At 45.0% G+C, this 16681-nt stretch overlaps 1 protein-coding gene across 2 annotated transcripts in view; it reads right to left on the bottom strand.

Moving 5' to 3' along the window:
• Window positions 1–5892: 5892 nt before the first annotated feature.
• The window catches only part of Tuba8 (tubulin alpha 8), a 38235-nt gene continuing 27446 nt past the window's right edge, over window positions 5893–16681 (bottom strand). For both annotated transcript variants that reach the window (XM_029570425.1, XM_008847065.2), the window contains exons 2-5: window positions 12936–13158; window positions 10549–10697; window positions 8241–8921; window positions 5893–6205 (exon numbers count right to left, since the gene is read on the bottom strand). In XM_029570425.1, the coding sequence (XP_029426285.1) occupies window positions 5912–6205; window positions 8241–8921; window positions 10549–10697; window positions 12936–13158 (1347 nt within the window). In that variant the 3' untranslated portion in view covers window positions 5893–5911. The remainder of the gene's footprint in view (window positions 6206–8240; window positions 8922–10548; window positions 10698–12935; window positions 13159–16681) is intronic.

The raw sequence follows: 16681 nt of genomic DNA, 5'->3' as shown, positions 1-16681 counted from the left end.
TTGCTATTGTTAATGGATCTTTCCTCTCCCACTATTCTAACTGGCTATTGTCTTTACAAAATGAAAACTACTTTGTTTGAATTAATCTTACCATTGATTCCACAGTATTTTCCAGGTGTTCTACTATATCATCTATAAAGATTATTCTTTTCTAGTTGTTCTTTCTCTAATTGCTCTAACCAAGATGTCCAGCACAACTCAAATAACTAGAACTGAAAATTCAAGGCATCTACCATCCTGCACTGTGTTGGGTGTTTTTTTCTTTTTTTCTTTTTTGGTCTTTTTGAGAGACAGGGTCTCCCTGTAGCCCCAGCTGCCGTGGAACTCACTATGTAGACAAGGCTGGCCTTGAACATGCTGCCTTCCGCAGTGGTTCATTTTGGAACCTACATTGATTTCTGTCCAAAGCCTGGAAGCCTGGATTTCTTGTAGAGAACTCAAGACAAGAATGCAGATAAAGGAGCAAGGGAAGCATACATACCCATGCTTCCAACCAGAAGAAACATGGAAATACATTGACAAATTAGGGAGGGAAATGGACTGCACTGGCTATTATGTTAGTCGTGGATGCTTCTAGTTCCTGGCATAAAACATGACAAAGTGAAAATATTCTTGCTTGGGGCTGGAGAGATGGCTCAGCAGTTAAGAACACTTGTTATTCCAGAGAATGCAGGTTCAATTCCCAGCACCCATGTGGTAGCCAACAACCATCTGTAACTCCAGTTCCAGGGAATCCGACACCCTCTTCTGGTCTCTGCAGGCATTGTACGCAGGTAGTACACTTTCATACATGTGGACAATACACTTATACACATAAACTAAACTAAAATTGTATTTTTAAAAAAATATTTTTGAGCCAGGCGTGGTGGCGCACGCCTTTAATCCCAGCAGAGGATCTTGGAGGCCTTGGGAGGCAGAGGCATGCGGCTCTTTGTGAGTTCAAGGCTAGCCTGGTCTACATAGTGAGTTCCAGGACAGCTGGGGCTACAAGGAGACCCTGTCTCAAAAAGACAAAAAAAAAATTTTTGCTTAAGTAATGCAAATTAAGGTATCTCTAGTGCAGCTGACACTGAGCTGAGGGAGCTAAACAAGGAAGGAAACTCCCTTGGGCTGGAGAGTTGGCTCAGCAGTTAGGAGCACTGGCTATTCTTGCAGAAGATCCATGTTTGAATCCCGGTGCCCACATGGTGGCTAACAACCATCCATAACTCCAGTTCCAGGGGATCTGACACCCTATTCTGTCCTCTGTAGGCATTGTACAACACAGATACATTTATATACGTGCAGGTAATACACACATACACAAAATTAAAATAAAGCAAAAAATATTTAAAAAAAAAAAAAGGAAACTCCCAAAAGGCTGATAAACATAGGTCGTTCCTAAGCTGCCAGTCCTTACCTGGTGTTTGCCAAACCCGATTTCCCTTTTCCTTTTTTTTTTTCTTTTTTTCAGTGAATGTGTTTATGATTGAATGAGTATATACCATGTATGTGTAGATGCCAGAAAAGGGTATTAGATCCCCTGGGGCTGCAGTTAAAGGCAGTTGTGAGAGGTCACACAGAAATGCTGGGAACTGAACTGGGGGTCCCTCTGGAAGGTAGGAAGCACTCTGAACTGCTAAGCCATCTCTCCAGCTCCATACTTCACCTTCTTAAGCCTCAAGCTGATCCTATGGTAGGCAAAGATCCACAAGCTGCCTATCTTGGGAAGTGGTAGAGTCAACCTGTTCCCCAATCCACCTTCTTAACAGTGGCCCTAATCTCCAGCTCTAAACCCCAACACTTCTACCTCCTGAACTAGACCATAAAACCTGGGCTAGCCTAAAGTACCCAAGCTCATGGTAGGACAGGGGCACAAACAAATAAGGGAAAATGGAAGAGAAGAAACAGCCAGGAAAGGGGCTTCATCCGAGGTCCCCAACTAGTTCCAAAACTTTCCTGACCCCCATTCCCTTCACACATACCTCTGGAGGATCACCATTGTGGCAGTCATTCCTGTTTATTTTAAACTAGTTCACATCAGGCTGATCTGAGTCATCAGTAGTCTCTCCCCTCTGTCAACAGAGAAAATGTCCTTTCCTAAAATGGGCTGACATCTCCCTACCACAGGCCCCCAAGGTCCCCACAGTCAACAGATCTGGACCTGCTTTTTGAGCACCATGATTTGCATAGAAAAGTGAAAGAATAGGCACTCTGAAGACAGCTGGTATCCCTTCTTGCCTAACCTTCCTTTCCTTAGAAAATGACATTCTGATTTCCTCAGGACTTCCAAGGAATAGAGACTAGAAACTTTCTGGAAATCCAGCCCTTAAAGACATGTACATTTCCTACTAAAGTACCATCCAAGCATTTGTGTTTACACCCATAGATTAAGTTATTATAGCAGCCACTGTTTAAAAAAAAAAAAAAGACTCCACCATCTTGGACTTTGCCTGGTAGTCATGGCAACTAGAGCAAAACCATTCAGTAGCTGCTAAAACTGTGACAATGGCAATGGAGCTATTGATACTCCCTCTTGCCTGAGATTCCAGCTATTACTCCCTTCCCCCTAGCTGCAAGTGATCTTGGGAGATACTAAACTATATTTAGAAGTTAAAAGTTGATTAAAAGCAAGACTCCTTGATACAGCTTCCATGAAGTTACCATCCATGATGGGTGGCACTTTGCAGTGATGAAGCTGTTCAGGGAGCACCCACATGCCCATAAGTAAGCCCTCACCCATGCTCTGTAAGAAAGTCCAAGGAACCCATTGATCTCACCAAGTTGGACTTTGGTGAAACCATACATTGGTCTGTCATTGATGCTCAGCTAATGATTGTGTATTTGTTTGTACCTCCCAAGCAAAGGTTAACACCTTGGCACACACATGCTCACTTGTTTGCTGTCTCCTCACATGCTCTTCCTGTGTAAACACACATTCCTGGCATTTCTTCCTCTTCTTCTAGGTCAGTAAATGCTGTTGGATCAGAGGCCACTCTAATGGCTTCATTTTACTTTATTACTCTTTACAAACCTTGTCTCCAAAAGGGGAACACTTAGCCACTGCTAATGGTGGTACAAGCTGCTGCAGCCATTGTGGAAAGCAGTGTGGAGATTCCTCAAAAACCTAAAAATTTATTTACTACATGACCCAGCCATATCACTCTTGGGTATATACATAAAAGACTCTATACCCTATTCATCCATGTTCATTGCTGCCCTTTTCATAATAGCTAGAAATTGGAAACAACCCAGATGCCCATAAAATGACTGGATAATGAAGGTGTGGTACATACACACAATGGAATATTCTTCAGTGCTTTAAAAAAAACAAAATTATGAAATTCACAGCTAAACAGATGGAACTGAAAACAATCATCCTGAATGAGGTAACCCAGACCCAGAAAGACAAATGTCACATGTTCTCTCTCATAGCTGGATGCTAGCCTTGAAATCTTAGATATGCATGTTTCAATTTGAAAATCCAGAGAAGTCAAGAAACTAATAAACAACCATGGATGGGTGGGTAGGGGCGGCTCCCCTGGGAGGGATGGTAGAATGCATTGATATGAAGGACGGAAAGGGGAATGTTAGACTAGAAAGGGTTAAATGGGATAGGGAATGCGAGGGCAGGCAGAGGAGGGCGTACGGGGAGAGATAACTAACACTAAAGGGCTTTAGAAAAAGCCATATGGAAACCCACCACTATAGAAGCTTCTTAAAGTATATACATATACATTATAAAACAGTAAAAGAAATTACCTTTTTAAAAAAAGACATATGCATTTAATGCTGAGGGACCCATAACGGGTTCTGCCCTATGGATTGCACAAATGGCTTAACCAGAGCAGCCTTCTAACTGTTCCTAAAATCCTGGCTGAGCTGCCAGTTGTGGGGACCAGCTGCATCTATCCACCCTTTCCTTGGCCAAGTGGCAGCCTTGTTTGTCCTGTGCATGTTATGAGGTATTTAGAACTGAGAATCCCCAGTGGTAAAAACAGTGAAGGACCACAGCATGACTCAGCTGAGCTCCACGCCTGCTCTCCAGCAATCGACTCTCCATGCCTCAGTGTCCTCTACAAAAGGAGCCAGAATTCCATCTCGATATCGAAGCACAGCAGAGGTGTGTGGAAAATAAGGTGCACTGGACACTCTCTTCACACCTTCCAGTACTTATGTTTCACTTAGGAGAAAAATCTAAGCCCCCAGGATGCTCTCCGAGGCTGGATAAGCGCTGGTGTCTGCCTGACTTCCCACCTAGCAGACCTTCACTGTTGGAATGCCATGCTTGCCTCCTTCTGGCATTGCTGGTCCTCACGCCTGGCACCCTTGGAGCCCTCATGTTACTGGGGCTCCATGATGTCTTCCCTGACCATTAGTCCACAGGGACACCCCACACTCTATCATGGCTGCTTCACAACTCTAAACACCATCTGAAATGAAACTCATTTATGTATTTATTGAAGGCAGGAAACATGTCTGTCATGTTTATCTTTAAATCTCTAGCTCTTGAGATGATGTCAAGGTCAGAGCATAAACAGTAGGCTCCGTTATGTTATCTTCACTTTTCCTTTCTGTGTTTTCCATTTCCCACAGATGTATGAGTATAGCATACTGAGATCAGAGTGTGGGAGGGAGCAGGTACATCCACTTCCTCTGTCTGTCTGTCTGTGAGTGCTGGACTGGAAAATGAACCCAAGGCTTCACTGTGCTAAACACCTGCTCTACTTCTACACGGAGCTACATCCCCAGGTCCTTGCATAAGTTTTTTTACAGTACTTTGTTGTAGTTGTTCAGTTCATTGATGGTTATTGTTAATCTCTCACTGTGTTGTGCTGTTTTATAAATTAAACTTTATCGTGTGTGTGTGTGTGTGTGTGTGTATGTGTGTGTGGGTGTGTGTGGTTGTGTGTGTGTGTGCTGTATATCTTTAGTGTCAACTTGACACAACTGGGTTGAGGGAGCCTCAATCGGGGAATTGCCTCTATTGGACTGGCCTGTGGCCATGTCTGAAGGGCATCTTCTTGATGAGTGATGTGGGAGGGCCCAGCCCACTGTGGGTGGTGCCACCCCTGGGCAGGTGGGCCTGTGTTGCATAAGAAAGCAGGCTGAGTAGGGGCCAAGGGAGCAAGCCAGTAAGCAGTGTTCCTCCATGGCCTGTGCTCCAGCTCCTGCTTCCAGGTTCCTGCCCTGAGTTCCTACCTTGGGCTCCCTGATGAACTGTGACCCGGGAGATGTAAGATAAATAAACCCTTTCCTCCCCAAGTTGGTAGTGGTCAGAGTGTTTTGTCACAGCAATGAAGAACAAACTAAGACAGTGTGTGTGTGTGTGTGTGTGTGTGTGTGTGTGTGTATGGAAAACCACATAAATACACAGGTATAAGGTCCAGATTCTGTGGTTGACAGCATCCAATGAGGGTCTTGGAATGTGCCCCCATGGGTAAGAGGGATGAGTATACTCAAATACTTGATGAACAAATGACTGTGACCAATCCACATGATGTCTGGGCTGTGCTACAGGTCCATTAATATGAGCTTCTGTTTGCTCTCTCAGTGGGATCTTCCCAATGCCCAGATTTGACTTCTGGTATTTTGCCATTCCTTATCTTGGAAAAGAACCCAGACTACCCTAGAATTAAGATCACTAACATGGCCCCCACAATTAGGTCTATAACTGACTAAGCTTCACCCAGAGATGGTGACCCTCATTCTTTAGTAATGAAGCTACTCTCATTCCAGGGAGGGTCCCTGTGAGCGCCAACATCCATTTGGTCAGTCACACTGCCTGGGTGCTGGAGTCTGGGGCCCTTCTCTATGAATGACAGGAACCAGGCTGGGGTTGTGAAGATTGCCTGTCACTCTTGACTAGTTCAGTGAGCTTTGTGTAGAGGAGCACAAATAAAGAGACACAGGTCACGGGGCAGGTGTGTATTTAAAATTCCTCCCCCTCATTCTCTTCTTCAAATGAATCAGTTCCCACTTCTTCATAATCCTTCTCCAGGGCAGCCAGGTCCTCCCTGGCCTCAGAAAACTCGCCTTCTTCCATTCCCTCTCCAACATACCAGTGTACAAAAGCCCGTTTGGCATACATGAGATCAAACTTATGGTCCAGGCGGGCCCAGGCCTCTGCAATTGCTGTAGTGTTGCTCAGCATGCAAACAGCCCGCTGGACTTTGGCCAGGTCCCCTCCTGGCACAACGGTGGGTGGCTGGTAGTTGATCCCCACCTAGGGAACAGAGAAAGAAGAAAAGCAACAGAATGACATGCAAGTCAACCAAAGACAACTCTAGGCAGCTGTGTCAGTAACAAGGTGTGTTGGCAAGACCCAGTCATAGGTGTGCAAGAAGGAATGGGGAGGTTGGGAATGTGGGCAGGTAGAAAGGGCATGTACCAAAGAGAAGATGAAAGGGAGCTGGGCATAGTGGTACAGGCCTGTAATCTCAGCTCCAAGGTATCTGAGGCAGGAGGATCACAAGTTCAATGTTGGGTACAAACAAATTCAATTGCGGTCAAGGGCTTGGGAGCTAAAGGCAGGAGAAGAAATGTAGGAAAGGCTGGTAATGGAAAGGTATGTTAGTGCAAAGTATCAAACTGACAGGTGGACGAACTGAGTGGAATCGTGACATTCTTTCCATTAGAGGCAAATCAATTTCTAGAACTGAATTATTATCAAGTTTATTCTTTCCAAGATGTTTATCTGATGTTCCCCTTATTTTGCAAATAAATTTAGGAAAAGTGTTCTGTCAAAGGTGAAGGAGTTGTTTAAAAGATCACAGGGAAAATCCAGAGCAATAAATACAAAAAGGTCCTTAGGGAAAGTGTGTTAACGAGGCCTGTGTCTCTGAAAAACAAGGCTCTTGTAAAAAAAAGCAAAACACCAATCAAAGAAGTTAGTCAAAGGTCTCATCAAGCAAGCCAACCTACCGAGTTCTGGTAGCACACTAGGGTCCGCCCAGCACTTTGCCCAGCCCAGTATCACAGTGAGGCTTTTATGCTAGAAATTTCCCCTCATTATGTTCCAAACCATAGTCAGTCCAAGAACAATATGAAACTAGAAGGCATCAAAGATGACAAACTGTGACATTGTCTGTAGGACACTAAGAATCATGGTATTGCTCAAGACAAACACTTCTACCCAGGTCATCCAGCCCAAATTGCCAACTTCTTAGATTCATCACTTTAAAATATTTGTCTTCCCAGTGGGACTGGCTGCCAGGCATGCGGCCACTCAACAGAGGACCACAAATGTGAAAGGGAGAGGCATTGGATATAAACATTACCAGGTCATATATCTTGCTGGTGTGGCTCTGGCCAGCATATAGGCCTTAAGCCTGGAGCCAACTCTCTTCCCTTCTCAACACTGACATCCTTAGACCTCAGTGAAGCTGTGTATAAATACTCCCGAGGACAATGTGAGCAGGTGGAGTTTAGCAATGTATACTCTGCTGGTGCATGCTTTTCTGACAAGCAGCTAAAAATGCCAACACCATTTCATTTAGCTTTCTGGATGTATCCTCAAAGTAAGCTTAAAACAGAGAGCAGAGCTGGAGAGATGGCTCAGTGGTTAAGAGCTTGGGTTCTCTTGCAGAGGACCCAGGTTTGGTTCCCAGCATCTACATAAGAGGGTGGGCCTGTAACTCCAACTCCAGGGAATCTAACACCCTCTTCTGGCTTCCAAGGGCACAGGCACACACACAACACACACACACACACACATACACACACACACACACACACACACATATAATTAAAAATTAAATTTTTAAAAAGGAAAATATGTTTAACCAATTTAAATTTTTTTAATTTTATTCATTTTTTTTCATTGTATTTGTATGTGGAGTATTTAGTGTGCATGTATGTAACTGTACCATATTCAGTAAGTACCTATGAGGGCCAAAGAGGGCATCAGATCCCCTGGAACTGGAGTTAAAGAAAGTTGTTAGCCACCATGTGGGTGGCTGAGAACCAAATCAGGGTCCTCTGTAAGAGCAGCCAGTGTTCTTAACCACTGAGACATCTCACCAGCTCCAGATGAACCAATTTTAAATAGTAACAAACTCATATATTTTCTAAAATTGCTTAAGCAGACAAACTTTCAACAGCATTTATGTCTCAGCCAAAGCTGAATGAAGTTTATGTTGCATTTCGTTTAAGTCCCTCTCCCTGCACTATCAAACACCAGAAGCTCTCAAGACTCTGTTCTCTGAGGTAATCCCCGGTTCACCTACAGTTCTCTCCTTCTTTAAGCCATCAGCTCTCACCTTGAAGCCTGTGGGACACCAGTCAACAAACTGAATGGTCCTCTTGGTCTTGATGGCAGCGATAGCGACATTCACATCCTTGGGTACCACATCACCCCGGTAGAGCATACAGCAGGCCATGTACTTGCCATGTCGTGGGTCACACTTTACCATCTGGCTGTTGGGCTCAAAGCAGGAGCTGGTTATCTCAGCCACAGACAGTTGCTCGTGATAGGCTTTCTCAGCAGAAATGATGGGCGCATAGGTGACTAGCGGGAAGTGGATGCGGGGATAGGGCACCAAGTTGGTCTGGAACTCTGTGAGGTCCACATTGAGGGCTCCATCAAAGCGGAGAGAGGCAGTGATTGAGGACACTATCTGGCTGATGAGGCGGTTGAGGTTGGTATAAGTGGGACGCTCAATGTCCAGGTTCCTGCGGCAGATGTCATAGATGGCTTCGTTATCCACCATGAAAGCACAGTCAGAGTGTTCCAGAGTGGTGTGTGTTGTCAGGATGGAGTTATAGGGCTCCACTACTGCTGTGGACACCTGAGGTGCCGGGTAGATGGCAAACTCTAGCTTGGACTTCTTGCCATAGTCAAGGGAGAGGCGTTCCATCAGCAGAGAAGTGAAGCCAGAGCCAGTGCCCCCACCAAAACTATGGAAGATCAGGAAGCCCTGCAAGCCAGAGCATGCGTCTGTCTGGGAATATCAAGAAACAAGAAGAAATCATGAGGATGACTTGCTCAGAATCCCCTACAGGGGGACAAAGCCACAAACCTCTGTCTGCCCTACCCTATCCTTAATACTTTCATGGGAGTGAACTCATAACAGCCTTGAACAGATAAGGAAACACAAAAGAGGTTGTTATAATCTTGGGAGAAGTGGCTGACAAACTACATAAACATGTACCTCTAGGTACATCAGGCTCTGCCTGGGAGCTGGCCAAAACAGGAGTAGGCATCCCAGAGAGTGGGCTTTGCCCTCTGAGAGCTTCGACCCTACCACTACTCCTGACCCTGGCATATGATTTTACGGGAATTGCTGACCTATACATCTCATCCATGGAAGGGTATCAGGGTAGCAGTCTTAGGAATGTAAATGGAGCCAGGGAATCTGGGGTTTTTGTTGTTGTTGTTGTTGTTGTTGTTGTTGACAAATCAAAGCTGTGCATGTTTATGGGGTGCAATGTGATGCTCCAGCTTTTGGTACATTGTGGAAAGACCAAATCAAGACAATCAACCCATCCATGAGTTCCAGCTTGCAAGCACTTAATTAAGCAAGTTATTAACCTTTCCAAGTTTCTGCTCCCTTTGGCTAAATCCTCACCTTAGAAGGTTATTGTGGGAGTTAAGTGAGAGCACATCATGTTCTGAACAAGCATTTGATGTGCAGTGAATATCAGAACTAAGAGTATATAGAATTACGGTGTGAGCTATGAGCATTAAATCCAGTGATTCTGATGATGTGCAGTGAATATCAGAACTAAGAGTATAAAGAATTACGGTGTGAGCTATGAGCATTAAATCCAGTGATTCTGAACTTTATGGCACCATAGACATCATTGAGACAACCCCATAGAAAAAGTAAACATATACAAAAACGTGGCATCTTTAGTACTTAGTTAAAAAAAAATCAAGTCAAACTTTTTCCATCACATGGATCAGGAAATGGGGCCTTAAACAAAGTGACAACCCATAATGCAGAGTTTTGTGGTCAAATCAATCTAATTCAAATTCTAACTGCACTTTTTTAGCTGCGCAACCCAAGTTAAGATACCAAGCCACCCTGGCCCTCAACTCTTGTATCTGTTAAGTACAAGGGAAAGGCTCACATGAATGTTTATTAAGGATTAAATGAAGGGGTGTAATTAAAATTTGTAATGCATTTGTAAGTATTCAAATGTGTCAACCTATTTTTCTAACTTTAGTCTTTCTTATGTCTGAAATCGTCCCAGGATATTACCACAGACTAGCAATAAGTATCAACAGGGCATCAGTCTATACGGTAGGCCAGGCTACTCAGGTAGAGAAAGGTATATTATAACCCTGTGAATGTTCCTTCCTAAACATAAGCAAAAGGCTAGGGGTACAATTCAATGGTATAGCATGTGTTTAGAATGATGAGGCCTCTAGATTATTTGATCCTCAGCACTACACACACACACACACACACACACACACACACACACACACACACACACACACAGAAAACTAGCCAGGTGATATGTGTGACATGTGCCTCTATCCTGCCTGAACAAAGATTTAAGTCCAAAGTCTGCTCATTCTAACCTGATCAGACTCACTCTAAACTGCTTTGTTGAGCTTACCAGCTTGCGGATGCGGTCCAGCACCAAATCAATGCTCTCCTTTCCCACAGTATAGTGCCCCCGGGCATAATTGTTAGCTGCATCTTCTTTTCCTGTGATCAGTTGCTCTGGATGGAAGAGCTGGCGGTAGGTTCCTGCCCGCACTTCATCTGACAAAAGACAGGACCCTTAGATAGTCACCTGGTTTCCAGGGGAGATGCTCCAGCTCTTTCAGATGAGCCCATTGCTTTGTGAAATCTGCCCACCCACCCTAGAGGAAATCTGCATAGGACTGAGATCCTAAATAACAAGGGCATTAACCAAACCTGAGTCCCAGAGCCAATGGAAGAGGCGCCTTGAGCAGATACCACTCACCAACACCAAGGCCACCTTCTCTTTCCTCTCTCTCTCTCTCCTCTCTCTCTCTCTCTCTCTCTCTCTCTCTCTCTCTCTCTCTCTCTATTCTTGACAGCAATAATTTAACCCAATGTCATTTGTATTCAAATGACATGGAGAAAGATTCCAGGTGATCTGCCCTCCCACAAGTTGTCCCAACCTGTACCTTCCTGTCTCAGAATTCAGTAATGTAAGACATGCATTAGGCACTTTGCTTGCCTGTTTGTTTGAACCTGGGTATGGTCCCAGCACCTGGAGCATGCTAAGCATGTGCTGTACTGCTGAAGCATACTCCTAGCCCTAGACAGATCTTAGAATGACTCTTAAGCAAAACTAATCTCCAGGTCCTGGAGGAGGAGGAGCCCTAACAGAGGCTTTCATGGGGGATCTGCTCACTTTCTATGGTCCAGGGTAAAACATGGCAAACAAAGATACATTAGAGATGCCACCTATATCATCTCTAAGGATCCCTCTACCCTATCTAGGAAAATCATCCATGTGTGCAGGGGCCTGGGCTGATAACCCACGTTCTGCCTCTTTTAAAAAATTATTTATGACTTTTCTTTATAAATTAATTTTTAGCTTATTTATTTATTTTTGGTTTTTTGAGATATGGTCTCCCTGTAGCCCCAGCTGGCCTGGAACTTGCTATGTAGACCAGGCTGGCCTCAGTCTTACAGAGATCTGCCTGCTTCTGCCTCTCAAGTGCTGTGATTAAAAGAGTACATCACTATGTCCAGCTTGTTGATTTATTTTAATTTTATGTGTATGCGTATTTTTCCTGCATGTATATAAGTGTACCACATGCATACAATCACCACTGAGGCTGAAAGAGAATGTTGAATCTCCTGGAACTTGAGTTACAAACGGGAATTAGCTGCCATGTGGGTTCTGGGAATAGAATCCAGGTCTTCTGCAAGAGCAGTCAGTATTTCTTAACCACTGAGCCATCTCTCTAGCCCCCATACTCTGCCTCTCCACAAAACATCCAGAGGGCAGAGTACCTGCAGCCTCAGTGCCTGGCACTGAAGGCGTTTTGCTCAGACATCTCTGTGTAATCTGTTTATCAGTTGCTTGATGAGCAGCCTTGAAGCTGAGGAAATCTTAATGTTTAACTGAGGATGACCCAGTCCAGGCGGAGTGGCACTACTGGAAGTAGGGGAGGACTGTGGTGGAAAGGGTTAGGCATTGGGAACCCTGCCCTGTGATAAAACAGAATCCATCTATATTTTTCTAGATCTGAAGGAGTGATGTTCTGGAAATACAGCAACTGTAATTAGGAATGTGGCTGCGGTGACCCCACGCTGAGTGTGAAGTACTTCAAGGTAGAGCAGATTGCAACTCTTACAGAATCAGAAAGCTAAGTGGGGAAACTCACTGTTTAAAAGGTTTCTTTTTCTAATATTTTTATGTGTAGGAGTGTTTTGCCTGCAAATATGTGCACCATGTGCATGCAATATCTGTGGTGGCCAGAAGAGGTGTCAGAGCCCCTGGAACTGGAGTTAAGGATCGTTAGCCATCATATGGGTGCTGGCAACTAAGTACTCTTAACCATTGCGCCATCTCCACAGCCCATATTTGAGAAGTTTCTAACAATTTCTAAACTGTTTTTAAATCCCTACTGTTAGCAACAATCTTAGCAACTTCAATCTGTCTCCACAGGTTTAAGAAAGCACTTTGTAGGTTGGACGTGGTAGTGCTTGCCTTTAATCCCAGCACTTGGGAAGCAGAGGCAGGCAGACCTCTGTGAGTTCAAGGCCAGCCTGGTGTACATAGTGAGTTCCAGGCCCACTGGGGCTTCAGGGAGATTCTGTCTGAAAAAGACCAAACCCCTCCCTTTGTACTGCATAGATTAGCGGAGGTCCTTGATCCCCACTACAAGACTCCCTAAGACTATGGATACATGGAGCCAATGGAAGTCACATGGGGGATGAGTAAAGTTGGCCACCCACACCTTTCACCTTGCTTCACTTTCATAAACCAAAGCCTGCTGTTTCTGGTAAAGTACTCACCTACGACAGTAGGCTCCAGATCGACCATGACAGCCCGGGGCACATGTTTCCCATTGCCGGTCTCGCTGAAAAAGGTGGTGAAGGAATCATCGTCGTTGATCTTACTGGCCTGAGTACCAAAGGTGCCATCTGCCTGGATGCCGTGTTCCAAACAGAAGAGCTCCCAGCAGGCGTTGCCAATCTGAACTCCCGCTTGACCCACGTGAACTGATATGCATTCCCGCTGTGGAGACAGTCCAGCAGTCAAGATCAGAGGAGCCCAAGGTCGTGGCCACAGACTGAGGCCCCACATCTGAGGGCTGTCTGTTCTTCCCACTCAACCTATAGGACCCTCAACCCTACAGCCACCCCACCCACAAGCAGGGTTAATGTCTGGGGGTTCCATGTGCCTGGGCATCACTACATTCAGTCCAAGACTTCACCCCAAAGGAGACAGTTTTTCTGTCGTTTGCTTGCTCTAAAGGTCACTTTCCAAGGTTAATCCTTTGTACCTGTTACTGATGAAAAAGCAAAGACAACAGCAGAAACTAACTTTAAGCTTGAATTCCTAAACCCTGACTTTCTGAGACATCACACACAGAGTCTCTGACTATCACAGGGCAGCTATCACAGGCACCATTAGTGTTATGCTTACAGTGGAAACATGCACGGAGTCTTATACCATCAAGGACTAATGGGAGCCTGGGTGGTCTAAGTCAGGCTCTTCCTGAATGCTGGGAAATTAAAAACATTTTTAGAGCCACCATTAAGTATCTCCTCGCTTATATCAGGCCAGATGTTAAGTAAAACTAATCTTTTTAATCTCCCTACTGTCTGTGTTGCTCTGATGTGAAGCCACAATTGTCTAATAAATTCTAGCATCATCACCTGAGGTCAGGGTGTGTGTGTGTGTGTGTGTGTGTGTGTGTGTGTGTGTGTGTGTGAGAGAGAGAGAGAGAGAGAGAGAGAGAGAGAGAGAGAGAGATGTGTCTGTGTGTCTGTGTGTGTCACTTCCAAGCAGACTTCCAAATGGACACATCCCTACCCATTCCCAGCCCTTGGGGACACAATGGCCCACACAGGGTGGCTCTGTGCTGTGATCCCTGCCAGAACACAGCAGGAAAGCATGCGCCTGGTTTGTCAGTTTCTATTCTCATCCATGACCTGACGTGACATTTTCCAGCAACGGGTAACCCAAGCCAGGAGCAGAGCCTCCAGAGAGCATGCTGGTCATGGAAACAAGTAATGTCCACATCAAACTTCAGGACTCCTGGGAACTCAGGAGCTTCTCCAAATATAGGAGCAGAGCAAGTGCCCCAAATATCTCCAAGGGTCAGAGATGCCAGGACCTGTTTCCCCCTGGTTCCGTTTCCCCTGTTCTGTTCATCACTCTGCTAGCACTGAGGGATGGGTTGCCCTTGCCAAGAAGGAAAGTACATAGGCCTTCATTCCACTAATATGGATCACAGTCCTGCACAGACTACAACCCAGCAGTATGTCCTGGTGCCCAGGGGAAAGTTTCACTCACAGGTTGCCCAGGCCTGTGCTTCATGTCTGGCCCTCTCAATCTGCTTGCTTTGTTGTGTAACCTTGGCTGACTCACTTAACCTCCCCTCATCTGAAAGTAAGCATTCAGCCTTGATGGTTAGAATAGTCACTGGTTTTACCGTTGTCTTCTTTATGGCTTGACCTTGTAGCTTATTTTCCACCTGTAGGAGCACTGTTAGAGTCAGACCTCTCAGGCTCAAATTCCTACCGCCTTTATCACAGAGACTGTTATCTACGTCCATCTTAAGTCTCAACTCAGAACTAAGGAAAGCTTGTTCTACAGTAAGGAGGTAGACAGACCATCTCAGTTACCAGTCACATGGTGAAAGATGCTTGGAATAATCTAATTGGGGTAACATGTATAATCTTACAATTTAATAAGTGGAATAGTATACACACAGAAAAAGAAAAGCATGTCCTAGAACAAGGAACTGCCCCACGCTCAGTGTGTTATTGATGCGCAGCATGGTTCACATTCAACAAGCAGCTCTGGTTCCCAGGAAGGCACCCAACACTGAGGAGGCATTGGACAGGCCCAAAAGAGACTGATTCTGGATCTTCTCCTCCCAAATACAGTACCTTCTGTGGCCCCAACCTTCAGCTTTCTGAGACTTGTTCTTCCTTCCCACCATCACACCCCAACCATCCCCAGCCCTGTTAAGGGTACCCTGCTGCCTGAACTCCAGTCTGACTTCCTTTCTGGAACACTCTATGTCTTTCTGGGGAAGATGCAGGGCTGTTGCAGGAGGATCAAAAATCATGGGAAGAGGAGCAGAGAATAGTAGTGACCTTGAGAGCAGTGTGCTTAGCCTCTTGAACGCCCTCTTCAGTCTTATATTAATAAATATGCTTCTTGGGACTGGAGAGATGGCTCAGCAGTTAAGAGCACTGACTGCTCTTGCAGAGGACCTGGATTTGATCTGGCACCCACATGGTGGCTCACAACCATTCATAACTCTATTTCCAGGGAATCCAACTTCCTCTTCTGACCTCTGTGGGCATTGTACACATGTGGTACACTTACAAGCATGCATGCATAACATTCATACACAAAAACACATTTTTTAAAAAATTGGGGTCTCTTTGAGACAGGGTCTCCCTGTAGCCACAGCTGGCCTTGAACTCACAGAGATCTGCCAGCCTCTGTATCCCAAGTGCTGGGATTAAAGGTGTGCACCACCACACCTGGCAATTTAATTTTCTTTAATTTAAAATAGAGAAATATGCATCTTCACAGAGAATCTCTCTCTTGCGTGCGCACGTGCTCTCTCTCTCTCTCTCTCTCTCTCTCTCTCTCTCTCTCTCTTTTTCTCTGAGGTATAATACCAACTCAAAAATGACTAATAGGCCCATAGGTAATCTTAAAAGTCAAAAATAGCTACACCTATCAGGAGAAAATGACTATCTCACAAAACTTGTGCAATAACAGGAACCAGAGGCTCCTTGGGAAAGCAGGCTTTCAGGTCTGGGTTGAGGAAATACAAGATGAACCTACAACATCCCACAGCACCTAAAGCACAGAAGCTAACAAAGGCTGAGATGATGGCAAAGCCAACCTGAAGAGGCTCTGCAAAGAGGAATGCCAGTGAAGAGCCAGGCATTTGGGGGGGGGGCGTCACACTGTGGCCCCAGCACTCAGGAGAGAGACTGAGAAGATCACAAGTTCAAAGTCAGCCTGTAGGAGACATAGTAATACCATGGATGAAAAATAAATAAATAAATAAATAAACTAACTAGGGGCTGGACAGATAGTTCGGTGGGTAAGAACACTTTCTATGCAAACAGGAAGACCTAAGTCCAAATCCCCAGCACCCACACAAAAAGCCAGGCATGGTTGTACCCCAGCACTGGGGGGTGGAAATAGGCAGATCCCAGGAGCAAACTTCCCATTCAGTGAGAGACCCTGTCTCAAGGCAATAAGGCAAAAAGCAATAGAGACAATCGAAGTCCTGCTCTGGCTTCTATGTGTGTGCATGGATGTGTATACCTGCATGCTCATGTACATACACCACACACATATACACCACATGCACACATACACCCATAATTAAAGAACAGTGAAATGCTGGAGATGTACTTCAATGGTAGAATGTTTGCGCAAGGCCCTAGATAGAATCCTCATCACTAAAAAAAAAAATACAATAAGAACATTTGATTGAAACAGGATATTTAAAAGTCCACAAGTCCTTACTGCTATTAAAAAAGAAAACCTAGAAGCC

This window comes from Nannospalax galili, unplaced genomic scaffold, assembly GCF_000622305.1.
Source record: "Nannospalax galili isolate Female #2095 unplaced genomic scaffold, S.galili_v1.0 scaffold1711, whole genome shotgun sequence".
NCBI classification, from domain to species: domain Eukaryota; kingdom Metazoa; phylum Chordata; class Mammalia; order Rodentia; family Spalacidae; genus Nannospalax; species Nannospalax galili.
The sequence above is the reverse complement of the archived record's forward strand: the minus strand, read 5'-3'. Positions and strand labels throughout refer to the sequence as shown.